Source organism: Bos indicus x Bos taurus, chromosome 15 (assembly GCF_003369695.1).
Source record: "Bos indicus x Bos taurus breed Angus x Brahman F1 hybrid chromosome 15, Bos_hybrid_MaternalHap_v2.0, whole genome shotgun sequence".
Classification (NCBI taxonomy): domain Eukaryota; kingdom Metazoa; phylum Chordata; class Mammalia; order Artiodactyla; family Bovidae; genus Bos; species Bos indicus x Bos taurus.
The window spans coordinates 30,549,143-30,576,182 of record NC_040090.1 but is presented as its reverse complement, the minus strand read 5'-3'; the positions used below and the strand labels follow the sequence as shown (position 1 = coordinate 30,576,182).

Below are 27,040 nucleotides of genomic sequence, written 5' to 3'. Positions count from 1 at the left end.
GGTGAGGGGCCAGGCATGGCCCTGCACTGATGAACAGGATGCCCGAAGTGAGAAAGGGAAATTCCATCTAAGAAAGAGAAGGCAGAAAAGTGGCTCTTTTCATTCCCACACTCAAGGTGTGAATTTCTTTATTGAGTCATGATAATTTTCAAAAATTCTGAGCCCTGATACTTTAGACTCTCAGCCCAGCTTTTACCTCTTTGTCCCCAGACTCCACACCCTTCAAGGTGCCTCACAGTCCAGTGTGGGAGTGGGGGCTGCCTGGGAGTGGGGCTCCGGCAGCTGTACACCATTCTCCGTCACCCCTGACCCCCGAGTCCCTGGTTCCTTTGGTCTCACCTCTAGGCAACTGTGTCTTTCAAAAACTTCTTCCCTGGCACTTCCTCACTAATCGACAAAATCTTTTCTGAGGCATTGTCCTTTTATGCACACTTGTCCAGAGCTTTTGCTTTTATAATGTGTTTTTCTGCCCAGCTTCTCACTTGATCCTCATAAACACCCCAAGTGAGGTAGGAGGGATTATTACTCCCATTTTACAGAAAAGGAGACTGAGGCTGCCCTCTTGGTTCTCCAGTGTTGTCAGCGAACATTTATGGGTCTCAGCCTCACACTGGCCCAGCCATGCTCCTTTGGCACAGTTTCTAGGTTTTCTCTTTTTTTTCCTCTCTCACAATTCCCACAATCCCAGTGGATTCTACATGCAGACACATAACAAATACAGCTGATGATCCGTGGCTAACCGAAGGCTGCTGTCAAAAGTCCTTGTGTTGCTTTGGTGGTGTCTCCCTACACTCCTTAGCTGATTTCCAAGGGGAATGCGGGACACTGTTGTTCCATGCTTGCAGTCTTTCCTGTTTATAATTCATCATATAATCAGATCTTCCAGGGGATATAAGGATGCAAACTTCCGTTTTACCCAAATAGATCTGTTTTGGTTTACTTTTCCTTGCCTAAATGTTAGGCATCCAACCTGATGGATTTCACAAATTAATATAATTTATTTTCCACCTTGTCAGTGCAAAACAAAGGTGTTCTTAAGACAAAGCACTGAAGACCACAATCCTTCCTATTCTTCTGTCTCTTGAGTCAGCATCAAGTAAACAGTTCTGTAAACAAACATGTGTGGGTCTGTGTCCCTGTGGCGTGGACCCACTGCTTTATTCCAACCTTAACTGGTTTTGTCCTAAATACTGAGTAGCCTTGTCTTAGTCAAAATGAAGAGTCTCGTAGCATCTGGACTTTCATCAAGGCCCGTTTCATCTGCTCGTAGGTGACGAACATCACCACATTCCAGGATCCCAAACGCAAAAAGGAGGGTGTAAATCTGATGAGAGAGACAACCATTGGTCAGGTGGGTGGACTGGAGTCCCGCATAGATCTGTGTGCCCTCCCCACTCGGTGCTGGTGCTGAACTTCCGTTAGTCACGGGCACTTCTGAGGTTGTTCTGTCATTTCCTTCTCTACTGAAGGAATTTAGGCGGAAGTTGGAGTCAGGCAAGGAAAGAAAACTAGCACTCTGAGCCCGGTTACCGTTAGGCAGTTAATTCTCACAGTTTTATAGGCTTCCCTGGTGGCTCAGAGGTTAAAGCGTCTGCCTGCAATTCAGGAGACCTAGGTTTGATCCCTGGGTTGGGAAGATCCCCTGGAGAAGGAAATGGCAACCCACTCCAGTATTCTCGCCTGGAGAATCCCATGGACGGAGGAGCCTGGTGGGCTATAGCCCATGGGGTCGCAAAGAGTCAGACACGACTGAGCGACTTCAGTTCACTCTATGATTGCTGCCAGTTTCTCTTCAGAGACCAGGGTGAGATAGCTCAGTTGAAACCACCTGACTCCACTCCGCCACTGAGTGTTTCTGGGCTTGTTTACAACCTGAGCAGCCACCCCTGAGGAGGCCTCTGCCTCCAGCTGGAGGCATTGCAAGGTGAAAACAACTTGATGCCAAATTTAGCTAATCTCCCAAGAGCCTGCCTGTCCTGTGACCACCTCACCTCAGCTATGGTTCACCGACTCCGGGAGGAGCCTGGCTCCTGCTCTCCTCTTCAGCCTGTCTCTCCGCTAATCCCCTCCTGGTTCTCTCAGCTCCTGTCAGACCCTTCCCCCACACCCTTGCCCACGTTGCTCCTTCTGCTTGCTTCTCTCCTTGCCTGGCTGGTTGTTCTTGGCTCTGTGGGACTTGGCTTGGGCACCAGAATCTCACACCAGGGCCTCTCCTGAACCCTCAGCCTGGGCCTCTCACAGGGAAGATGGCACGGGGGCAACAAATGTGAACTCTGGGGATAGTCCTGAGTTCAAATACCAGCTTGACCAGCTTCTTAATCTTTCTCAGCCTCAGTTTACTTACCTGTAACTGGAGGATGTTGTCGAGAGGATTCAATGATAATGGACAGGGTTCAGTATTAGTAAATCCTCAATAAATGTCCCCTGCTTGTTAGCTGCTCTTCAAAAGAAGCACAGCACGGGGCCCAGCACCCACGAAGTGCTCAGTGAATGTTTGCCAAGTGAAAGTACAAACCGAGACAAGTGGGACGAAGAGCCTTCTGATGGCGGCACTTATAGGAAAAGAGCTGTCAGCTGAAACTGTTTTGTGACATCATCCCGGGGTCGAGGCCATGTGTGCTTGTTGGGCCTAATCCAACGCTGGGTGCCAGAAAACCATCCTCAGTGGTGGAGGTACGAGGGCCAAGCAAAGAGCTCAGTGTGGGATGGAGTGGGTGGTGTCTAAAGGTCAGGGTTTGCGCCGTGGCTCTGCCGTTTAAGCTTTGTGAGCTGGGACAAGTTCCATGACCTTTCTGAGTCTCATTCTCCTCCTCAGTAAATGTGGAGAAATGGCCCAGTTCAGGGGGAGTGTGGAGATAATATATGTGAAGCATTAACCCAAGTCCACATGCGTAGTGACTTGGTGGTCATGGTGATTGTTCATAACTTTATTATAGAGAGCTGATTTTGTGCTGGGGACTCTGGGAAGTGGAAGATGTATACAGTTGACCCTTGAACAACCCTTTGAACTCTGTGGGTCCACTTATACAGTTTTTTTAATATTAAACACTAATGATCTGAGACTAGTTGAATCTGTGGGTGTGGAACGAGGGATGTGCAGAAACCATGGCAACAGAGGAACTGCGTGTATGGAGGGCCAACTATAAGTTGTACATGTATTGATATTTTCAACTGCATGGGGTCCGTGTCTGTAACCCTGGCATTTGTTCAAGGGTCAGCTGTATAAGCCACAGTCCTTAGCTGCAAGGAGCTTGCACTCTAGCATGGGGGATCGTTTAAACTTACAAATACTATCCTACAAAGTAGGAAGTGGTGGGTACCGTAAAAATGGTAGCAGGGAAGTATTGCTGAAGTTCACAGAGGGGGAAAATTTGTATTTGCGAGTGTTAGGGAGAAGGTGGTATTTGAACTAGTCTTGAAGGACAGTAAGTTGGAGAGCATGTGGATGATGCAGGAATGGCTTCCATGCAGAGGGAATAGTAAATGCCAGGAACGTGTGAAGCATACGGGCTGTCGGCAGTGGTGACCCGCAGTGATGTCGGTGGGTCAGGGAAAAACCTCAGGATTACCAAGCACCTTTCCCTCCTCCTCCTCTTCCTGTGTGTTTGGGGATGCACTTAGATCTATGCATAGACTCCTTTTTTTTTTCTCAGATAGGCCTCCCTGATCTTCAATTCAGATTTGGTCCTCTCTTTCAAAAAAACATTTCCTTAGGTCTTTATATTGTAATTTTCCTTTGTGGCATTTACATCTGTGCTGTTCAATACTGTATTTCTAGGTGATCCCATGGCAGACACACTCTACATGGAGGGGAGGAAGGGAGACGGGGAGGGAGGCCTGGTTCTCTAGGAGGGGGTGCTGGTGGCAGGAGGGGAGCTCACCCCTTGTAGAAGGCTGTGGGGCCCTCCTGGGTCACCATCTTCAGCATACAGTCGAAGGGGCTGTGGTACTGGCCTGGGGGCGAGTTCATATACCGCGTCTTCACCACGTCCACCGGGGAGGCCACCAGGGTGGCACAGAAGCCAGCTCCAAAGGCAGAGACAAAGTGGCAGGGGAAGTTGTCTGTCGCAGGGTAGGAAGAGCAGATATTGGGCTGTGAGATGAAGAGGGCTCTTGTTTTCTGTTTCACATGTGTTCATTGTTTGTCCCTAATGAAACTGAACTCCCTGGGCATGAGGTTAGTATAGTCTAGTGCTTGTGCTCCGTCAAATCTGACTCTTTGCAAGCCCCTGGACAGTAGCCCACCAGGTCCCTCTGCCCATGGGATTTCCCTAGGCAAGAATACTGGAGTGGGTTCCATTTCCTCTTCCAGGGGATCTTCCTGACCCAGGGATGGAACCCATATCTCCTGCATTGCCTGTGGATTCTTTATGGTCTGAGTTACCAGGGAAGCCCAAGTATGAGGATAGTGTTTTCCAAATCTCTTGCAGTGCCAAGATGGAGCTCTTGATGAGGACTCACAAAACTGGGCTGTCCCAGAGTTGGAAGCTAATCCGGCCCAACCACCTCATTAGAGGAAACTGGTCAGAGAAGGCCACCCTTGCTTGAAGGTGCACAGGGAGAAATGGTGCTGGGCTGGAGCCCAGGTCTTTGGCCTCCCGTCTAGGGTTCCTCCTTACTCACCCTAATGATGCTGGGCACCCTGCCTCCCTCCACTCCTTTTAAAGCCCGGTTGCCTGTGGGTGGCACCCACTCTGTGGAGCCCCAGTCCCCTCCAGACTGGGAGGGCTATCTGCCTGGAGCCCAGGGCCTCACCGGTGAGCAGGTGGTAGTCTAGCAGCTTTTCCTTGATGATGTCATAGGTCACCATCTCACCACAGTTGACAATGGCATTCCTCGTGATGTTGGGCAGAATTCCTGTCAGGAAGCGGGTGGGGCTGATGAGTGGGAAATAGAAGAAGCGGACCCCCTGGCTGCAAGGCCACAGGCCCAGGTGGGGGATATGGTGCCTCGTTCCAGTGGTCTAGAAGAGTCCACCCTGGATGGGCAGATTCCACACTTTCCTTTCCGATGTTAAAAGCTCTCAGATTATCCATGTCCATATTAGAGACAAAAAGCAGAGAGACCCTCTTGTGTGTGTTTGGGCCACATTTCAGAGGATAAACTGCAATACCCATCAAAATTAAAATATGCCTCTCTGAGACCTGGCTAGAGCCAGACAAGGAAGCCTTTCCTGGGACAGGAATGGTGGGCTTTTGAAACAGTGACAGGTTGCAGCCATGCGACCTGCGAGACCACCCGCTGGTTTCACAGATGAGGGCTGGGCTCCAGGAAGGCACACAGCAAGCAAGGCTGTGACTCAGGTGTCCTGCCTTTAACCATCACTGGGTCATTGTTTTCTTCTGCAAGATTCATGTGAGCCCTGGCCACATGTGGTAGAGACAACATTATTTGTCAAGGTCGTCACCACTTAAACACATAGAGAACCTTAAAGTTTTGTTCCCAAGGAAGCCCCCTTCTCATGACTGCTCCCCGCAGTGGCCTCTGTTTCTTCTCCATGCGCAGCAGTCACCCCTCACAGGCCATTGCTGGGGGGGGCCCTTCCTTCCCTCTCCACACAGCAGGAGCTCACTGGAACTTTGGGGCCCAACTTTCACATCACCTCTGCCCCCGAACGCCCTAAGCCCTCATGGCCTGCACCTCTGTGTGAACCCAGCACATCCTGCCCTGTGGAATGGCTGCTCCTTGACATGCCTCTCTCCTCTGTGACTGTGAGCCGTGAGGGTATCCTCTGTTCATTTCTGTCTCCCTCAGAGCCCTGCGCGTGGTGAAAGGTTGGTAAACTGAACTGAATTTGGGGCAGTATGGCCAGTCAGCTGGCCCATTGGGATATGTTAGGATGTTCCTTTAGAACTGCTGGAATACTTGTGATGGGAGCTCCCTGCTTGCTCAGTTCCCTGTCCCAGCCCTAGGGTGGAGAAGACGCTGCCCAAGACCCCCAAGCCTGGAGTCCAGACCTACCTTTCCACAGGCCCCGAACCCCTTCCTCTCTGGCGATGGTCCTGTAGGCATCCATTGTCCCACTGTACTTTCTGTTGCCTCCCGGCCCAGTGTGCATGCTGGCCTGAAAGCGGATCTTCACCACGTCTGTGGGCTGGGCACAGGTCACTGCCATGGCCCCCGTGGTACAGCCCGCCAAAATCCGGGTAATGATGCTGGAGTCTGGAGAGGAGGAGAGCAAGCGGGCCAGAGTTGTACTACCCCGCACCTCTGCGGGCCTGATGCCGGTCTCTGAGGGCTGCCCCTGCCCCATGCCCACCTCTCCCAGGCCAGGGTTCCAGATCCTCTTCGACATGAGGCTCAGTCTCCTCATGCCTCAGCTTCCCATGCCTCAGCTCTGCCTCTGAGTCTGCACCACCCTGATCTCCTGACCCACAGCCTAGATCCTGCCTTGACCCAGCCCTCAGCACTCACGGTCTGATCCCTTGGGGGTGTAGAACTGCTTGACGGAGTCGTAGAGGCCGATGCGGATGGAGGCGAAGCTCATCTGGCGCTGCAGGCCGGCGACCAGCCCGCTGTAGAGGCTGCGGGGGCCCTCGGTGCGCACCATGGTCAGGATGGTGCCCAGTACTCCGCGGTACTGGGCACTCCGGGCCGCCAGGGCTGCCTGGTTCTCCCCCTGGATCTGAGGGACACCCCGCAGAGTATGAGGACTTGGGTGGGGGGTGGGCAGGGCTGTGTGCAGGGGTCCCTGCCTGGGGCTGGACCTCGGAACAAGCATGGTCACAGTGTCACGTCTCAGTAAAAATGACAGTTCTGTGTAGCAGTTGCCAGCTCACAAACTGTTGTACACAGTGTGGTAAATCGGAGAGTGATGGCTTTTCTCATTACAAGTTGTCTGTGACTTGCCCAAGCTCACACGGTGACTCCTTACTTCTTACTTTATGGCTTACAAAGTAGGGCAGGCCATGTAAGGACCCTGGCACGTCCTGCCAAGGAATTAAGATCTTGGGTGGTGAGGGGATGGTGAGGTAGGGTCGTGGATAGTGAGTGACCTGCTCAGGGTTCTCTGTGAGGAAGGGCAGGTGCCCTGGTGGAGAACTCAGCCCCTCCATTGTTGGGAACAATGAGCCTTAGCCAAAGGGCACCTACCTGCAGGCGGACCTTGGCTGTGTCCAGTGGAAAGGTGAGGAGGTCAGCAAAGCAGGCCGCTGTGCCCGCCGCCAGGAACTTCACAGACGTTGTGGGGGGCCTCTCTGAAGGTTGCAGTCCAACCATGGTCCCAAAGGCTCTGCCCGGTCCCTCCAGGGCCCAGTGGAGGTCCAAGGAGAGAGGCTGCTGCCCAGCCTTGGGCTTCAGTGCATGGAGGAGGCTGCAGGGGACAGGCCAGGGGAGGGGATGGGACGTGTGCCCTCTAGGCCCATCCCCAGGATCCCCTCAGCACCAGGAGAAGGTTTGTAAGTGAAAAGCCTGAGCAGGGCTGTCTTAGCTGTGTGGATTTGACTTATAAGAACAGGTCACTTTCCTCCCTAATCTCTTGCCATCCTCACCCTGCCCTTTCCCTTCCCCGCTGGAAGTGGTCTTCACTGTATAAAGGCTCAGGCAGAGACAGACCTGGTTCTGACTCCACACCACAACCCTCTGCTCCTTCCCCAGCCTCAAGCTGCTTCCTGGGGAAGGCCTGCTCCCTGGTGTATGGTTGTTGTTGTTTGGTTGCTCAGTCGTGTCTGACTCTTTGTGACCCCATGGACTGCAGCATGCCAGGCTTCTCTGTCCTTCACTATCTCCCAGAATTTGTTCAAACTCATGTCCATCGAGTCGGTGATGCCATCCAACCATCTCATCCTCTGTCGTCCCCTTCTCCTCCCGCCTTCAATCTCTCCCAGCATCAGGGTCTTTTCCAATGAGTCGGCTCTTCACATCAGGTGGCCAAAGTATTGGAGTTTCAGCTTCAGCGTCAGTCCTTCCAAAGAATATTCAGGGTTGCTTTCCTTTAGGATTGACTGGTTTGATCTCCTTGCTGTCCAAGGGACTCTCAAGAGTCGTCTCCAGTACCACAGTTCAAAAGCATCAATTCTTTGGAGCTCAGCCTTCTTTATAGTCCAACTCACACATCTGTACATGGCTACTCGAACAACTATATCTTTGACTCTATGGACCTTTGTAAGCAAAGTGATGTCTCTATTTTTTTAATATGCTGGTGTATGGAGAGCTCACCCAGCCTTATCACTTTAGGTCTTGCCATCCCCAGTCAACATGGTAGGGGTGGGAGGAGAGCCTGGGAAGGTGGGCAAGACTGCAGCAGCTGGAGACGTGGGAGGGGGCTCCAGGCGCAGGGAAGGGCATGCTCTGTGAGACAGTCCAGGGCAGGTTTAGAGGAGGAGGAGGGAATGGCTACGGGGCATGAGGCTATGGGGGCGGAGCTCTACACACCGTCTCACTGAATTCTCACAGCCTGGCTGCAGGGTAGCTTCTCTCCTCTCCCCGCTTTGGGCTGATCCAGTGCAGGGGCTCAGAGATGTTGGCCTGCTCAGAGTCACCAGTGTCAGAGCATGGGTTGCTCTGCTCTGCTAGGCTTGAAACAGTGCTGGAAAGAGGGCAGGATGACATTTAAATCTATTTTACAGGTGGGAAAAGAGAGGCTTAAGATGGAGAGAGACTTCTTTAAATTGACAGAACTGCAGCCATGGTCTTGTGGTAGCAATAAGACCCCCTTCACTGTTCATTCCACTCAGCAGCCCAATGGATGTGGTAGAATGGATGTCCACCATCTTGCCTTTTTGTTGCGGATATTCAAAGCCCTTTGAATTATATGCAACCCCCCTCTCTGGGGACTTACGTGCTAAGCACGTGCAACAACAGCTTGGTGAAGAGGTCTGGTGGGCACTGCTGTCCATGCTGGCAGAGGAAGACAAGGCTCCCGGGGAGGCCGAGACCGGCGCCTGTCACAGTCAGGGCTTGGGCTGCCCCCGTGGTGCTTGTCCCACAGCCTATCTGCCTGCCTTTCTGCGTTGCTCCCTGAGGGCTGATGTGGAGCTGAGCCTGGTTGAGGGGACAGCATGGCAGGCCAGCTGAGGGAACACCATCCTCTTTCCCATTCGCCCGACAGAAGCCCAGCAACTGCCAGGAGGTTTGGTCCCTGGGGGGGCCGGAGGCTGTGGCTCCTCTTTTGGGGTTGGAATGCACGTGTCCGAGGCAGTGCAGGAGCAGCTCCCAGTGCCCACAGCCCGTCAGCCTCTCTTCCCTCGGGCCCTGGCCTTTCTGCGGCTCAGCTCCTCCTCTGATATCAGGAGCAGGGCTGCCGAGATCCTCAGCTTCAGGAATCTGAGGGCCTGACTCCCAGGGCAGGAGAGGCCCCTGGGTGGTATGTTCTCTAGTGTCTCTTATTGGTTGTATGAGTGTCCCTTTTCCAAAATGTTTGGTGGCCGCCCAGGCTCTAACAGAAGAACCCTGCCAAGTTAGGTATTTTCACTCCACTCTCAAGAGTTAGGAACTGAGGTGCAGAGGTGGGGCCCCTAGAGCTGCGTGACTGCACGTTCCTTGCCCTTGGCCCCTGGTGTGGAGTGTTTGTGATGGGCCAGGCCCCACTGGGTGGCTTTAAGCACTTCTGGGCTGGGTCTGTCTCCCTGGGGAGGCTATGTCTCCAGCCAGGGGGCTGAACCATCAGATATGGCTTCCCTTCTGAACCTCCTTTGTCCTTGGCTGCCTCTGTCCCAGACCTTCTTTAGAATTGACTCTTTTTTTTGTTTTGTTTTGTCTTGTCCCCCTTGGCTGCATGGCATGTGGGATCTTAGTTCCCTGACCAGGGATCAAACCTGTGGGCCCTGCAGTGGAAGCATGGAATCTTAACCACTGGACAGTCAGGGAAGTCCCTAGAATTAGTTCATTAACTGCCGTGATTTCTCCCCAGATGGGGGCCCCAAATCAAGGACAGGAGCTACTTATCCCACTTCTCTGTGCAGCCTGGTACCCAGATGGCCCAGGGCCAGAGGGGCCCAGGGAGGACCAGTTGACCGAGGGACCCCATGGGCCGAGGTGGGGAAATGGGGAAGAAGCTGAGATGCCCACAGTGTTCTTTGATGAAGGGCCTCAAATGCCCTAGCTGTACTTAATCTAGCGAAAATGGGGACTGGCTGGTGTTTTCAAGTTGAGGGATGACACCATCAGACCTGTGTTCAGGTCAGGCTGGTGTAGGCGTCAGGGCTGGACAGGGAGGGAGCCAGTGGAGGCTCTGAGACCAGTGAGGTTGCAGAGATGGTGCGCTGGAGGTGTTGGAGCCTGGCCTTGGTCAGGAGCAGCGGCTAGGAGACAAACCAGAACCTGTTCCAGAGGCTGTCTTGAGCCCCCCGGGGGCAGAGTGGAAGGGGCGGGGGACTCAGGTGGGTGGGCTCTAGACTTTCACTGGTCACATGGGGGCAGGACAGGGGGAGGCCACCAGGGTGGGCAGAGGTAGGGGTCCTGTGGCTGGTGCTCCCCAGCCTCTTCCTTTATTCCAGCCTCCTGAAATGGTACTTGAGAAGCCCTGGCGGCCAGCAGACCTATCCCACTGACATAGGTGAAGGGTAGAGCAGAAGTTCCTCCCTGTGCTCTGCTGGGGCATGAGGAATGGGGCATTCCAGCCTTGCACACCCAGAGTAGCGGTGCCCCACTAACATCTGCTGAACACTTCCTGCACCAGACACTGCGCTGAGGGCTCTAGAGGCAGTGACTAATTCAATCCCTTTATAAGGCTACGAGATAGTTGCTGTTGTCTGGGTCCAAGAGCCCTGAAGCTTTGAGGGCTTCAGCTAGTTACAAGGCTAGAGGGATGGAGAGGGATTAGAGCCCAGTCTGTCTGGCACCTGCTTCAGGCCCACCTGCCAGAGTCTAAGACTTCAGAGCGAGCTCAGGGTACCTGGAGCCACTTGTTTACAGACCGGATTCTTGGCCCTCAGCCTGAGATTCAGGTCTGAGCTGGGGTCCTGGGAATCTGCATTAGAAACAAGTTCTCCGTGGTGGCTCTGGAGCAGGGATCAGAGTCCCTGTTCTGAGATGCCCTCGACCCCACCTTCCCGGCAAAGTCTCTCCTGCATGCCTGCTGAGTCGGGGAGTGCCCCCTCCTGAGTAGGGGGGCCTCCTGGGGAAAGGGCCTTATACTCTGGAGGAATTGTGGGGACTCTGGGCCAGACTAAGGAGAAAACCACATCTTATCTCTGGGGATTTGCAAAGTCACAGCAGAGGCCGCTGGCAGAGCAAAAGGGAAGCGAGTCCCTGGTGAGTGACAGGAGTCGGGGGTGGAGCCCCAGCCCCAACAGTGCCCTCGTCAGGGCTGCCTTTCCCTCATCTTGACTCAATCTCTACCTGCTGTGTGCTACCAGCTCTGGCTGCCAGCTGCCTTTGGGAGAACATGGAGGAGGAAGATGGGGTGGAGGGTGGGGTCTTACCTGTAGGGGCAGCCAGGGTGGCGGAAGCATGGGGCCTCTTTAAGGGTCCTCAGGGCTCCATCCCAGGAGGCGGCAGCAGGGATCTGATTGCTCCTTTGCCATTTGCTGGTGTCTCTGCAGCCTCTGGCTTGGCACCTGTCTTTATACACTCTGGCTGACCTGAAACCTTACCCTGGAGTAGCTACTTGACAGCCTGGTCACTTGACCAGAGGCGGCTGGTGCAGGGCAGGGAGGCGAGGGGGGTAGGTCAGAGTTCCAGACCTGCTTCAGTTCCCTTGACTTGGGCTTCTTTAAAACACCCCATTGCAGGTGATGAAAGAGCTCCTTTGGGTGATGAGGGTGTATATGGGGTGGTGGGGGTTGGATTTGTCACTTTTGAGAGTCCAAAGGCCAAGGCTGCCACAATGGTCTGGTCAGGGTTCCCCTGGGCCTCCTCTTAATAGTAACAATGGTGATGCTAATTCATTTCTTGGTGCCTACTATGTGCTAGAAACTTTACATACATTATTTCTTTCACAACTCTTACGAGGTAGGTACAATTAGGAGTCTTTTTTTCCAAAGCTTTATTGAGATATAATTCCCGTGCCATTTACCTGTTTAACTGGTACAATTCAGTGGTTTTTGGTGTGTTCACAGTTATGCAGCCATCAGTCATCACAATTTTAGAACATTTTCATTACCTCCCTCCCCACACATCTCCTTCTGTTTCCTCTTCCCTCCAATGCCGCCCAGGCAATCATTAATCTACTTTGTCTCTATAGATTTGCTTATCCTGAACATTTCATACAAATGGAATCACACAATATGTGACCTTTTGTGACTGGCTTCTTTTACTTACCAAAGTGTTTTCCAAGTTCATCCTTGTTGGATCATATGTCAGCACTTCGTGCCTTTTTATGACTGCGGATTCATGCATTTTAATGCTTAGTTTAGAGAGGAGAGAACTGATTGTTAGGGAGGGACAGGGACTTGCCCAGGTCATACAGTTATGTGGCAGGGCCTGCCTGCCAGCCTGTAAATGATAATGTACTTTGGACCTATCTGCTGTGAATACTACTCTCTGTGACATGACACTTGGAGGCTTCAGCATGGACACCACTGGAGCTAAAGGGATCTGGGGAGGGTGTGTGGGGAAGGGAGGGGAGGGTCCCTTGCAGTAGCCAGTGATAGGCACTGAGGGTAAGGGTTGGGCAAGTCTGAACCTGGGAACCGGGTGACCGAGGAAAGAGGGAGGGGAAGGGGAAGGGGAGGAGAGAGGGAGAGGTGGAGAGGGATGGGAATTAATCTGGTGGGGCAGAGGCCACTTCTAGACTTGGGCACAGAGCTGTGGCCCCAGTACAAGTGGTTATGGGTCCAGATACTCAAGTGCCAAGGTCCTCCTCCTCGGGCCAGGCTCTGCTTTAATGTCAACAGAACAGGCAGCTGGGTTAGTCCTATAAGGGGAGCGGCTGCTCGGGTTGCTGAGGTGGGGAGGGCTCTGGAAGGAGGTTTTTGGCTCCACCTGAGAATGGCAGTCTGGAGGGGGTGGGGGAATTGCAGCCAGGAGGTGTGGGGAGGGGGTAAATAGTGGGCCCTGGAGAAACCCAGAGTGTGGGCAGCTGAGCTCAGGTGGGCCTGGGTGCTCTCTGAGGGCAGGGCCAGCCCTGTCTGCTTTGGCTCCGTTTCCCCAGAATCCAGCCTGTGCTAGAAGTTCCAAAGTTGGCTGCTATGGGTTGAAATCAATCAGCCTCTGTGAGATCAGCAGCACCTAGTTTCAGGGCTCTGTGGTGGGGGGTGCTGAGCGGGCAGTGGGGAGACAGCGGCTGGTTCTACTGGCTGTGGTGGGAACAAGCATGTCCCTTGTGCCCTCACCCTGTGTTCGGCAGGGTGCTTCTGAGCTGTTGTTGGGAAAGACAACCACTTTCTGGGGAGAAGATGCTGGTAAAGAGTATCTGTAGCAGTAGAGGTGGGGTTCAGACCCTCACGGTGCCTCTGTGTTACTGGAGGCTGCCCTCGGCCTGGGTAGGAGTCCTTATCCTAACGCGACCCCATCGAGTTATTTACAGGAGTTGGAGCAGGATTTAGGAATATTCTTCACCTGAGGCTAAAGCCCTCAGGCCTGGACTTCTGATGGCCCCTCTGTGTGTTCTCTGTGGCTTCAAGGCAGGTGGAGACCTGGGCCTTGAAATCTCCTGGCAGGCAGGCAGCTGGTGAGCTGAGAGGGAGACGCTGGGGAGGGGGTGAGCTGGCAGCCTGAAGGTTAGGGGCCCAGATGAACAGATGAAGGGGACACGCTGGTCTGAGGGCACTTGACCAATGAGGAAGGCAGCCTGTTTCCTCTGGGTCCCCTCTGGGGCCCGTCCTGCCTGTCTCACATTTAGTGGTGAACTCGCCTGTCTACTGACTTGCACTGGTCCGTGGGGGAGGAGTGGGTGGGGCTGACATTTCCTGAGCTTCCACCAAGGGCCAAGTGCAGGCGAAGCACTTTCACAAATGTCATCATTTAAGCTTTGCAGCAACCCACTGAAGCTGGGCTGGCTATCTTGCTTTACAGATGAGGTGACCGAGGCTCAGACAGGCGTAGTCAGGCCTGAGGGCACCTATCAGGAAGCAGCAGAACCAGGCCGCTCTCTGCTCTCCCCTCTGCTGCATGTGGCCCCAAATGCCCTGCTGGCTTACCCCCAGACTTCAAGGAAGGCTTCTCTTGACTGTTCCAGTCCACATGGTTCCCTCCCGCAACCTCCCCAAACTCCCTGAATTCACAACACTTAACTGACCGTACCCTGGGCACAGAAGCCTCTGATGTGTCTGGAGGTGTCTCATGTGGTGACTTACTTCCTAGGTACATGAACAGAGGCAAGTCACGTAACTCTGTTGAGCTTCAGATTAATTTTAAGATGCGAATCACAGTATGTGGGTTGTAGAGTTGCTCTGAGGATTGAGATGACCTGTGCTTGGGGTGGAAAGTGGGGCCCTCCATGTTGTGCCCTCCTCTCCCCTCCCCTCTGCCTCCTCCTAATCCTCTCCACACAGGCCCTGTCTGTGGTAGCTGCTCAAATGTGTGGAGCCTGACAGTCTAAGCCAGAGCTATGTACTCATCCCAGAGAGACGGGGGATTCAAGCAGGCCTGTGGCATGCGACCCCTTTACTTGGCTGACAGACTTGAGGAACCAGCAGAGGAAATACTAGGTGTCACTCCTATCTGGACCAACCTAATCTTTGGGGGAGTCAGAGGTCTCATGGTGACCCTGGCTCCCTGGTTCCAGATGAGCTTCTCCAAGGGCCGGTATGGTGTCAAGCTTTCTCTCTAGCTGTTAGAGCACAAATTCCTAACACTCCAGAGGCCAACCCAGTGAACACTTGTGCACAGAATACAAATACCAGTATCATTTTATTCAAACACAGGCAGGAACAATGACTTCAGAGCTGGGTAAAAACAATAAGTTAAAAGCATGGTTAGAATTTCAGACAATCAGATAAAAAGTTCGAAGGAGGTAATTTCCCCCTCCTTTCCTACTGATTAATTCAACACAGCATAAAAATAATTTTATCTATAAAATACCCTTATTCCTAAGCAAATAAACTGGAAGTGGTCTTAGGATTTCCCTGGCTATGCCTGTGCCCAAACTCTCCACCCACCTTCCCCAACCCTTAAGGCAAAAGGGCCATCATATTCAGGCAGAGAGTAGGCTCGTGTCAGCAGCAGGCTCTGTTGAGGACACTGGGAGGAGTTTCCCAGCTGAAGGATGCCTGCTCGGGTCCCCTCGTCAACAGATGGTGCGCCACTTGGGCATTGGAATCCACTGTGTCCCGCCTTTGCCTCACCATCGGAGGAAGCTGAAGTCCTGGCAGGTGGACACGGCCCTGGTTTGGGATGCTCCTCTAGTCTGGGGTGACTGGTGCCCAGGGACTAGGCTGGTGGTGGTCTTAGGGCTCTCACAACCCTGAAGGAAGCCAGACAAGGCTGAGGGTGAGTGGGTAGGTCATCCTTCCCTCAGTCTTTTGGGCTGTATTAGTCCTTCTGGGAGAATTGGGAAGAAAATATCCGTGCAATCCTGCGAGTTTCTTCCTCAGGCAGGGTGGGCGGCAGCGAGCTGGGTCTGGGGCGACAAGGCCTTTGGGACAGGGATCCTCTGGTGGCCTGGCTCTTGTCCTGGAGAGGAAGAGGTCAGCGAGGTTAGCACTGCGCACACGGCACAGCCTAGAGATGACTTTGACTCGTCTCGTCTTTTGCTCCTTCGGCTAATACTGGTATATAGCTGACTGATTCACAAGGCACTTTACACACCTGAGTGTGTTTAATGCTCACCTCTACCCTGCAGGCTGGTATGTAGTTCATGGATGGACGAGGAAACGACAGTTCAGGTGAAATAAACTCAGGATATACACACCCTCACAGAGTAGCAGAGCTAAGATGTGAACCGCTGCTCAGACTCCTCCTGTGCCTCTGGAGGAGGGGTGGTCTCTCTCTTGCTGTGTGAGTCTAGACAAGTCATTCGTCCTCTGAAATGTGGGTGTCCTGTGTGTGACCTGCCATGTAACATGAAGCACATACCCACGGCCCTGCTACCAAACATTTCCCTGTCTTGGGCTGACGGCTATCACTAATCCCCTCACCTCTAATATTTATTTTTATTTATTTATTCGGCTACGCTGGGTCTTAGTCACAGCACGTGGGATCTTCAGTCTTCTTTGTTGCAGCATGCAGGATCTTTTTTTTTTTTTTTTAGTTGCAGCATGTGGGGTCTAGTTCCCCGACCAGGGATTGAACCTGGGCCCCTGCACTGGAGCACAGTCTTAGCCGCTGGACCACCAGGGAAGTCCCATTAATTCCTCCTTTAAGGTGAGTGCTTTTGGGTTATGGCATCGTGGTCCTTTGGATTCTTTTATGCCTCATCCATTTGTTTAACCAATCCTTTGTTTATTTCTGTGTTGGGTTCCTGCCCTGAAGGAGCTTGAAGGATACAGGAAAGCCACCCCAGGCTGGTGGCGGAGAGCAAGGCCCTCGGGTGGAGGTGGAGGCCTGGCAGAGGAAGAGGCAGGTGAACTTGGCTGACTTCACAGCATGCAGTCTGTCCCATGGATGGGTATCTCCTCCCTGTCCCCACATGCTGGAAGCACACTATACCACTCCCTAGGCACCAAGAACCAGCTTGGTGGAGATCCTAGAGGTGGAGACTACTTGGAGACTACTTCCCTGCTCCTTAGTAGCTCTGTTGATGGGAAGCTGAGGCCCAGCTCCAGCTGCTTCTGGCATCAGTGATACTGAGTGGCCCTTCTTTCCTTCATTTCCCCACCTTGTTGTCTACTGTGAGAGGGAGAGAGACCAACCGTTCCTGACCTCCACAGCTTAGAGTTGAGCTGGGAAGACAGAGAACTATTCCAAGGATTAAAACAGCAGCCTGGATATGATAGGGGGAATGGCAGTCAGGCAACCCTAAGGGTCTCTACCAATCTGGAATTCTAAATGCCAAGGGAGGGCATACACCCCGACAGGCTCTCAGCACCGAGAGGCCATAGGTAGGTTCTCTGCTGGAGAACTGAGAGCAGAACGGAGCATGTGGCTGGGCATGCTCAGCAGAGGTGAGAGCGTACTGCTCCCAGTCTCCCAGACAGGCCAAGACTAAAAGGGGAAAAAGGAAACCCACCCTGTGCTGGTGGTACCTGCACCCCCTAATGCCTCAGGCCGGGGAGACCAGCCACCCAGCCACTGCCGAGGCCCTCTCCCTCCAGACTGAGTGCTCCTGCAGGGCATGGCCGGAGTCTGATGCTGTGTCTCCCACTGGGACAGGCCTGAGATGGGAGCTTGAGAGCTTCCAGACCAGTGAATGGGTCAAGCCATGGTGACCAGAGACTTCAGTTAACTGGGGAGGAGACTGCCTCTTGCAGCAAATATCTCCTTCCTTCATTCATTCCAGAACCAGTGATGGCTCAAGCTGGAGGGGAGACAGATGCTGACATACCCCACAACCACAGAGATGAAGCTCAGAGCCTGGAGCACAGAAATTCATGACAGTGGGAAGGATGGGGCAGCTTCACACAGAGGTGGTACCTGAGACACACAGGGTTTCAGCACAGCTGGGGTGGGGGTGAGGTCATGCCACTGGAGGGAGCAGCGTGAGCAGGGCCTGTACCTGCTAGCTGGGCCCACATCTGTGAACCAGCCACAGGCAACCTCCCAGGACCCACACCTGGGCCCAGCAACCTGCAGGGGGCGGCGGGCTTATCTGCAAGGCCCAGACCCAGGGATGGACAGGACAGGGCTGGGCTCTGTGCCCTGGGCGGGGCAGAGCTATGGAAGGTCAGCAGCATTTGGCTTATGTTGACCTCCAAAGGGTCTAAAATCGTCCTAACGGTAAAGTTTCCTTCTTCATCAGGGCTGCTACCCCAGGACATACAATGTTAGAGGGGCTGGGCAAGCTCCCAGGCTTGCTCCCACAACCATCTCTGTGGTTGTGGGGTACATCAGCAACTGTCTCCCCTCAAGCTTGAGCCATCACTGGTTCTGGAGTGAGTGAAAAAATGAATGAGATATTTGCCGCAAGAGGCAGTATCCTCTCCAGATAATTGAAGCTGCCTGGAGTAGGACACCCCTAACTATTCCTCGCTGGAGCTCTGGAGGCACTGGGAAACTGTCACTATGGCTGTGCTTTGAGGAGTCTCAGCCTTCCTGGGGAGGCAGGAGGAGCCCACATGGAAGCAGGATCATCAGACTGAGGATGTCATATGGGGGGTGAAGTCCCCGCAAGGGTCTTTTCCAGAAGAGGGACTTAAAACAACATGAAGGTGGAATCTGAATAAAGCCTATGAGAAAAGATGTTCCAGGTGGAGACTCAACTTGAGCTAAGCTATGGAATGTCTTTGTTGGGAAAACAGTGGGGATGGGCCTGGCTGACTGCAGAAATGGCGAGCAGAAGACATGCCCAGAGAGAGGGGGCTACAGTTCCATATTCCTCTTGGACTTCCCAGTGATCTGTGTGTTAAGCCTAGCAGTACATCAGGGGTCTGACTGTCCCATCCAATCTATACAGGTCTGCCATTAACTTCTTCCACTTCCAAATATGGAGACCTGCTCTTTTCTGGGCACCTAGACACCCAGGTCATGAACATGGATAGGCCTTTCAGTCTGTTGTTTGAGACAGATGTCTCAAAGGAGTTTCAAAGGTAGAATTCCACTGGGAGAAAATAAAGCATCAGGGAACAAGTAAGGAACGTGGTGGCAGGAAAACACGGGGCCTCCTGGGGCTCCTCAAAGTGAGGAGCTGGGGTTCTCTGACCTTGGCCAGGGAGCTGGTTTTAGTCCTGGCTCTACCACTTCTTAGCCAAGTGGCTTTGGGCAAGTCACTTCTTCTCTGGGCCTTGGTTTCCTCATCTGAGAACAGATCAAGATGAACAGATAATACAAGAGGAGCTGCCCTGTAACCCAGGGACTTCTCTTGGTTCGTGGCTTCCTGTTTGGCCAACTCCCTGTGATGCAATGTCTTCTCAGAATGCTCTAGCCTTCTTCTTTGGTCTGAAATGTGATCGAAGCCCCTGGGTTTGTGTTCCCTCCATCCAGTCCCCAGATGGATGTCCCTAAATAGGCCACATGTTCCCTGGAGGGTGGTGGGTGCACGTGCCCCTATTTACCCCTGCTTCAGGGTGTCCCTGGACCTTCTCAGAGGGGAGGTGGTGGGGTGGAGTGGAAGGAACACTGGGCTGCAGCCAGTTCTGCACTGGGCCTCACTTGCTTGAGGCCAAAACTCTCTCTCTCTCTCTGGGTCCTGGTACCTTCATTACCAAGTGGACCTTGGTACCTTCATTACCAAGAGAACGCCCCTTCCTTGCCCCACGTCTACTGTGAAGCTGAAATACAATTCAGACATGACCAAGGCTCTGGGCCGATATGCCATCCTCTCAAGGGAAGGGCCAAGTAGCACCAGAGCGGAGAGCAGAACCAGGACCTGCTGCTCTCAGACCGCACTTAAGGCGCAGTGCGAGGGGGTGCGGCGCCTCCCAAGGCAAGCCCAGCACTGGCCGTGCTCCCCTCCTACCACCCCCCCACCAGTGAGCTCCTGGGCCCGGCAACAGGGCTGAAGTTGCTCTTTACTCCAGAGCAGACCCCTTATATGACATAAACACTGACTCAGGAGCCGGAAGTGACTTTCCAAAGAGCTGAAAACTGAAAGTAAACAGCGTCCGGTTCCGGCTTGGATGGCGCTGCTGACAGAGTTGAGTGAGGCTCAGCACCGCCGCCGCCTGTTCACCTTTCACCCCCTCGGCTGGCTGCCTCCCCTGGGGCGGTGCCCAGAGTCCCGTCTGAAGGCTGAGATTAGGACTTCCTTGTGCTGCAGGAAGTAGCAGACTCAGCAGCTGTAACTCGGAGCAGGGGGTAAGTGAGGACAAGATGCGCAGGCCGGGGGCCCAGCCCTGACAGGCAAGTCCTAAATCTGACCACCGAGCCTGGCTGCAGCATGGGGGGGCTCCATGCTCCAAGGGCCCCCTGTAATCCTGTTGTAGAGCTCTGGTCATGTGGCGCTCACCACCTTTCCTCACGCCCTGATGCCTCCCTCCCCTCCTCCAAGAGGGCTTCCCTGAAAACAGACCTATTCCACAGGCCCTGGGTTACCCCTCAGCCCAGGCCTCAGTCTCCTAATCTGCACAAGGAAGCTGGGCTAGATCAAGACGCCTCAGCCTTCTGAACCCATGCCCTGCCTGGGGAAAGGACTCAGAAGTCCTGGTTCCTGGGCAGGAAAAGGTAAAGTGACACTCCCGGAAGACTCTGGCCGCAGAGCTGCTCAGGCAACTCCAGCCGAGCACCTGTCTGCAGCCCTGCAAGCCCTCTCCCTCTCGGTGCCTGCTGACTCGGGCCAGGGCGGCCACCAGCCAACTTTGGCTGTGTCCCCTGACTTCTGTACACCCTTGGCCAGAGAGCTCTTCTCCTCCCTAAAGCTTTGTGTGGCCCTAATCAGAAACGCTTTGACTTTTGGGTCTCCTCCTGGGGCTCTGCAGAGGGCTAGGGACTCTGAAAGAGGGAGGAAATGGGTCAGGCTTCTTGCCCCAAGAAGGGCAGGTCAGCCAGGAAGTTCCCTTGGACTCCACCATCCGGCCTGGTGATCTTGTGGTAGGCTGGGTTCCTCCAGCAAGACAGTGTTTCTCTTAAATGGCTCTGGGCTGGGGAAGGGAAACCAAGGGACAGGAAAATTATTTGAGCTCCTGGGAGAAAAGAAGCTGCCTCAGGACTCAGATAAAGGCACTGAAGCACAGAGAAGTTAGGTAACTTGTGCTGGGTGACACAGCTAGAAAGTGGCAAAGCTGAGTTCTGAACTTAGGCTGTCTTATTTGGAGGCCATGCACTTAACCGCTATACAAGACTGTGTGGGAGTCTTTGAAGGAGGCACAGCTACAAACTAGGTCCGTACTGCCTCCCCAGACTGTGTGGCACCTCAGAAGGCCAGCAGCAGAGCCAGGACGAGAGCAGGTTCGCTCTCAGCTCCCCCGCTGGCCCGGAGCACCTCGATCCCTGTGATGTCTGAAAGCTCTGGGTGGGAGGGGGCTGGGCAACTGAAGGCTTTCGAGGGGACACGTACGCCTGGCCTTGTCTTCCGCCTCCTACAGGACCCCTCACGATGGCTCTGTCAGCCTCTCCCTGTACTCCCTCTCTTTGTTTTGTTCGGTACTAATATAGGCTAAATGGCATTTGAGAAAGTCAGTTGAGTAGTTTGGTGGCCAGGGCCTCTCAAGGAACTGTGCCCTCCCTGAAGACATGGTCCCTGGCACCAGGTCCAGCGTTTCTACATCAGACAAACGAACTTGACGGAGTTGGTGGAACTTAACATACAGCGGATGATCCAGGCAGGAGGAAAAGGGGACAACAGAGGATGAGATGGCTGGATAGCATCACTGATTCGATGGACGTGAGTCTGAGTGAACTCTAGGAGTTGGTGATGGACAGGGAGGCTTGGTGTGCTGCGATTTATGGGGTTGCAAAGAGTCGGACACGACTGAATGGCTTAACTGCTGCTGCTGCTGCTGCTGCTAAGTCGCTTCAGTCGTGTCTGACTCTGTGCGACCCCAGAGACGGCAGCCCACCAGGCTCCCCCGTCTCTGGGCTTCTCCAAGCAAGAACACTGGAGTGGGTTGCCATGTCTTTCTCCAATGCATGAAAGTGAAAGTGAAGTCGCTCAGTCGTGTCCGACTCTTAGCGACCCCATGGACTGCAGCCTACCAGACTCCTACGTCCGTGGGACTTTCCAGGCAAGAGTACTGGAGTGGGGTGCCATTGCCTTCTCCGAACAACTGAACTGAAATGAACATATATAGATAAATCCCCTGGGGGAACTGTAAGCTTTGGCAGGTGTGTGGGTGTTTGGAAGCGTGGGGGTGAGGAAGAGGCCACAGCTCCTTCTCTACTTGTGTACAGAGTTCAGGACTTTGCAATTTGCTGAAAGATGTCCATTTCAAGTTTGAGGCCCTATTTACTTTCCTACTCTCTGGCCTGCCTGTCCTCCGGTCACTTTGGGCTCTCCTAGTCATCAGTGTTAAGTTACTGGAGGGTTCTGAGTGGAGGAGTCACATGAATCATCCCATGATTTACTTAACATCTTAAAAACTTAACAGGATACTGCATGGGGAGTGGGTTGCCAGGGGCAAAGGCAGGAGCAGAAAGGCAAGTGAGGTGGGACATGATGGCAGATTAGGCCAGGTAATGCTGGGAGTGTGAGCACTGGCTGGGTCTGAATTTAAAGGCAGAGCAGCCAGAATTTCCTGGTGGATTAGAAATCAAGGCATCAGGGAGGATTCCATGGGTTTTGGTAGGAACAACTAAACCAGAAAGAGAGAATAGCTATTAACTGAGATGGAGAAGACTGAAGAACAGATTTGAGGAATACTCTGGAGCTGAGTTTTGGGTATGCTGAACTTCAGATACCTATTAGATATCCAAGTTGAGATGCTACATAGTTAGCCAGACCTATGAGCCTAGAGTCAGAGGACAGGTCTGGGCTAAGATGGTCATTATGAGTCTTCAATGTATAAATGGGATTCAAAGCCTTGAGATCAGACAAGGTCATCTAGAAAGTAAGTGTAAATAGAGAAGTATAAGACCACATCCTGGGTCACCCCTGTATTCACAAGTAGAATAAATGAGGAAAACCAGCAAAGGTGGCTGAGCAGGAGCTGCCAACAAGGGAGGAGAAGAACCGAGAAGCACTGATGTCTTAGAAACAAGTGAAGAAACTGTTTAAAGGAGAGAGATCAAGTGTATCGTATGCTGCTGAGAGGTCAAATAAACTGGGCACTTGGACTGAGTAACTGGTTTAGGAATATGGAAGTGTTTTTTTTTTTTTTTTTTGACAATCTTGAAGAATCCCTCCATCCTCTGGAGGCAGAGTGTGGTAAAAGTCAATTATAGCGGGCAAGCCCAGTGGAGATGCAGTATGGAGACGCACAGTAGTGGAGGGTGTGGGTATGAGTAGACTAGTTATAAACAGCTATGGAGATGACTGGGATGAGGTAATGGAATGGTGAGAAGTGAGCGGATTCAACGATATTTAGGGGACAGAATTAACAGGCCTCAGTGATAGACTGGCTGTAGGTGTGGGGGATAAAGAGTAGGAGGAGGGGAGGAGGAAAGGAAGATGACACATATACTCTGGCAGGGTAAGTACAGGATGGTGATCGCATCTACTGAGATAAGGGATGCACGCAGTAGGGGCAGGTGTGCAAAGGAAGGTAACAGGCTCAAGTTCTGGATGTGCTGAACTGTTTGTAACATCAACTAAAAGACTTCAGGATGCTGCTGGGCCCACATGTGTCTACAGCACGGCAGAGAAGTCTAGGCTGAAAGTAAGGATTCGAGAGTCAAACTGTAATAGTAACTGAAATTAACTGAAGTGGTTGAGACTTTCCCAAAGAAACATGTGCAAGAGCAGAAGACGTAAGCCTGGGGAAAACAACACATACATTAACGCTGTTGCACCCTCTACCTCCTTTTTAGGAAATCTGATAAAATTTGTTTGCCCCTGGAAACTAAGCAAACAGAACCAGATGTAACTATAAATAAAACCCGGGAGCTGTCCTGGTGAAGAGTTACCTTATCACAAAGAAGGAAGAGAAAGAAGAAATAGAACCTGACTGATTCATAAGTATCGGGTGGGCGAAAAGGTTTGGATTTTTTCTGCAAGATGTTATGGAAAAACCCAAACAAACTTTTTTTTTGCCAACCCAATAATTTCTAATGTGCTGCTGGAGTGTTCCTGCCAGACCCGCCATCCTTCTCCCTCTTTTGCTTCTTGAAGAGGTGAAAACCAGAAGATCAAACAGTCATGAGGAAAGAGGGCTGAGAGCTCCCCTTATCCTCTCTGTGTGACACCTGGTTCCGTTCAGTACAACCAGGCTTCCAGGCCTTATAACCCCATCTGACAGATGACACTGACTCAGATCAGAAGATCTGCCGAAGGTCACGCAGAGTCCTGTATCCACTGTACTGTGGGGGACAGAGGGGAAATGCCAGCCTCACAAACGCTGGAGTGGAGACTGGGAAGCTCCTGGGTGCAGGTACTCTGTTTCAGTGTGGAAGAAAGACTAGGCCTTCCCTTAGATCTTGTGAAGCCAGGTGAGCTACTGTATAGCTGTCCCAGGACACTGCTTGAGAAAAGTCCAGCTTCTCAAAGGCTCTTCAGCCTTCAGGGCCTTAGGAAGAGGTAAAATAGATGGAATCCTCAAGCTGGGGATACATGACAAGGCTCCTGCCCTCCCCTGCCTACCTCTCACTTTGAGCTGTTGACTGGGCCTGAAACCTAACCAAAAACAGAAGACAAGCAAACAGAAGCTTTCATCAGATGGGAAACTCTATTACCACATCTAACCCTATCTGCTTTAGTGCCCACCTTCTTTGCCTGCATGGATGCTGCAGGGAGTTTTCTACTTGTCTAAAGGCTAACCCACACGTGCTCTGCTGCAGGGTGAGTTTTCTACTTGTCAAAAGGCTAACCCACACGTGCTCTGGATCCCATGCAATCTCTACAACCCAGGGCGCAGTTTCTCTATTCTTTTTCCCTCTCCAGCATCTTCCTCTTCTCTCTTTCTCTTCTGGTCACTGTACTCGGTACTCAGAAAAAGCTTTCGTATAAAAACAAAAAACAAACTTCCCGTCTCAGATGCTACTGCACCCACTACTCTATCCTTCTGATCCATTCATAGCCAAATCTATGGAAGAAGCCGGTGTCTCCATTTTGTCACCATTCAATCATTCTTAAAATTTAAATTACATATGATTTTGTGTTTTCACTGTGTAACAAACCAGAGAATATGTAACAGACGTAAATTATGAAGCATAATAAAAATGAACATCTATAAATCCACAACCCAACCTAAGAACTAAAGTATCATCAATATTGATGAATAGACTATGTGCTCTTCTTCCTCATCCAATCCCCTGCCTCTACAACTATGAACGGTTGTAGTCAAACTGTTAAAAACCAGAGACAAAAATATTAAAAGCAGCCAAAGAGTAAAGGTCATATAACATTTGAGGCATGAGATTCTCATATAACAATGAGAATTATAGTTGTTTCTCACCTGAAACATTGGAAGTCAGTAGAATGTGGAGGGATAGTTCTAAATGGAATTGCCTGGTGGTCCCGTGGTTAGGATGCAGAGCTTTCATTGCTGAGGGCCTGGGTTCAATCTCTAGTCAGGGAACTAAGATCCTTCGAGTGACCAAAAATAAATAAGTAAAATGCTAAAACAAACACGATTCAAGTTTGATTCTATATCCAGTGGAAAAAAGTGTTTGAAAAATGAAGGTAAAATATATTTTCAGCCAACTGAAGCTGAGAGCATCAGTTCCCATAGGTCTGCACTATATGAAATTCTGAAGGAAGTTCTTCATGCTGAAGAGAAACGGTAATAGGCTGAGACCAGGGTGTAAAGGAGGAATGAAGCCAAGAGCATAGGATGGAGAAAATACACTGCTACAAACACATCAAGGAGTGAGAGGCTCATAACCAGTGAGGATGGCCAACATCCTGATGTTGCCTGGGTCCTGGGGCTTTCAATGCTGAATGAGACAATTCTGGGTGAACTGTGACGACTGGCTATCCTAACTAGGACCCAAGATGAGGTCCTGAGGAGACAGGTGTTCTGAGAGCAGCAAACAATGGAGTTTTGTTGTGGGAAAGAAAGAAAAAAGGCAGACTTCCCTGGTCATCCAGTGGTTGAGTCCGTTTGCCAGTTCAGGAATCCCTGGTCTGGAAAGATTCCACATGCCTCGGGACAACTTAAGCCTTTGTGCCACAACTACTGAGCCCGTGTGCACTAGAGTTTCTCTGCAACAGGAGAAGCCACGACAGTGAGACTACACACTGAATCAGAGAAAGACCGCGCAGCAACGGGGACCCAAGGCAACCCAAAATAAATAACAATGAAACAAGGCTGAAAGTGTGTGAGACTTATCTTTCTCAGAACTAGACGTGCCCTTTAACTGAAGTAAACATTCTTACATCTTCCCCTCCCATCCTTTGTATATTTAATAGATTAAAGACAATAAGTCCCCAGGAGCTGGCACATCATGAAGGCAGAAACACAAAAGCAGGAAGAGCAGTTCTGTTTGGCTTGGACACAGTGATTCAAAGGCTTCCCTTCCTACAGGGCACAACTCACTGACATTTCACCCACCTGGCCGGGAGGGGAAGAGGGAAAGGAAACTTAACAGTGCCTGCTTTTTTTCTCTAGGGTAATTCTTATCATCCTCTTATTAGGTAAGAATCATATTAGCCTGATGTTACTTCAAAAAAAAAAAAAAGAGAGAGAAAGGCCAAGTCACCTGCCCAAGATCACTACGTGAGATTCATTATTTCACTTCATAGGTGGTCTTGCTCAAAAGCTTGTGCTTGGTGCTGGACACGGCCCTGCTCCGCTGGCGTAAGTGCTGATGTATATACAAAGGACATGCAAGGGGAGATGCAGAGTAGGAGATGAACCAGTGACCTGAGCCAGCGTAGAAACAAGGCCCCAGAAATGCAGAGCTCCTGGTGGGGACTGGCACCTCTCCTCCTCTAGGACAGGAATACATATCTGATAAAAACTGAGATGTGTGGGAACTTAAGACTGATCCATGTGCCAAATAAATGAGGTGTCCTTAAAATGGTGCTGGGGTAGATGAGGGAGAGGTGGGGAAGGAAACCAGTGAAAGAACAGACATCTCTGCAGGACTATACCCCAGGTTTCCGGGATACTTCTGGACCGACTCCATCTGTCATCAAAGTAGGCTCTGGAAGAGCACAAAAAATGTTCAAATGTTAACTGCAAAAGGAGACCTACAGAAAGAAGGTAAATTAGCTAGAAAACTATACTGTAAGCCAAATGTCATGATTTTAAAATGGTGCAATGGAAAGCACAGTTTGGAGTCATGTGTTTTTCTTTACTGGTTAGGAGACCCTGGGCAGGTGAGAACATACTTAACTTTATATTTGTCTCAGTTTCTATAGAATAAAAACTACAATAGGTCTGTATGGGAGGTTCTGTATTAGTCTTCTCATCTATTAAGTGGAGATAACAATAGTACCCCTCTTGTTGGGTGCTTGGGAGAATTAAATCGGTTTATATATGTAAGTGCTTAGAATAATGTCTAGTGCATAGGCTAGGCTAGGCTAAGTCACTTCAGTCGTGTCCGACTCTGTGCGACCCCATAGATGGCAGCCTACCAGGCTCCCCCG

At 51.8% G+C, this 27,040-nt stretch overlaps 2 protein-coding genes across 3 annotated transcripts in view; both read right to left on the bottom strand.

Moving 5' to 3' along the window:
- Positions 1–94: 94 nt before the first annotated feature.
- UCP3 (uncoupling protein 3) lies at positions 95–11,498 on the bottom strand. 2 transcript variants are annotated; one of them, XM_027562934.1, is made up of 7 exons: positions 11,364–11,498; positions 7,093–7,312; positions 6,415–6,625; positions 5,962–6,162; positions 4,756–4,857; positions 3,882–4,093; positions 95–1,324 (listed from the first exon to the last, which is right to left on the bottom strand). In XM_027562934.1, the coding sequence occupies exons 2-7, from the start codon at positions 7,216–7,218 to the stop codon at positions 1,184–1,186; spliced, it is 993 nt and encodes a 330-aa protein (XP_027418735.1). In that variant the 5' UTR covers positions 7,219–7,312; positions 11,364–11,498; the 3' UTR covers positions 95–1,183. The 2 variants fall into 2 exon arrangements, with proteins under 2 accessions (XP_027418735.1, XP_027418736.1); XM_027562935.1 differs by having other exon boundaries at positions 3,882–4,062; positions 11,364–11,497.
- A 3,216-nt stretch (positions 11,499–14,714) lies between these two features.
- Positions 14,715–27,040, bottom strand: part of C2CD3 (C2 calcium dependent domain containing 3) — a 126,886-nt gene continuing 114,560 nt past the window's right edge. The window contains exon 33 of the mRNA XM_027562924.1: positions 14,715–15,495. Within this exon, the coding sequence (XP_027418725.1) occupies positions 15,355–15,495 (141 nt within the window). The 3' untranslated portion in view covers positions 14,715–15,354. The remainder of the gene's footprint in view (positions 15,496–27,040) is intronic.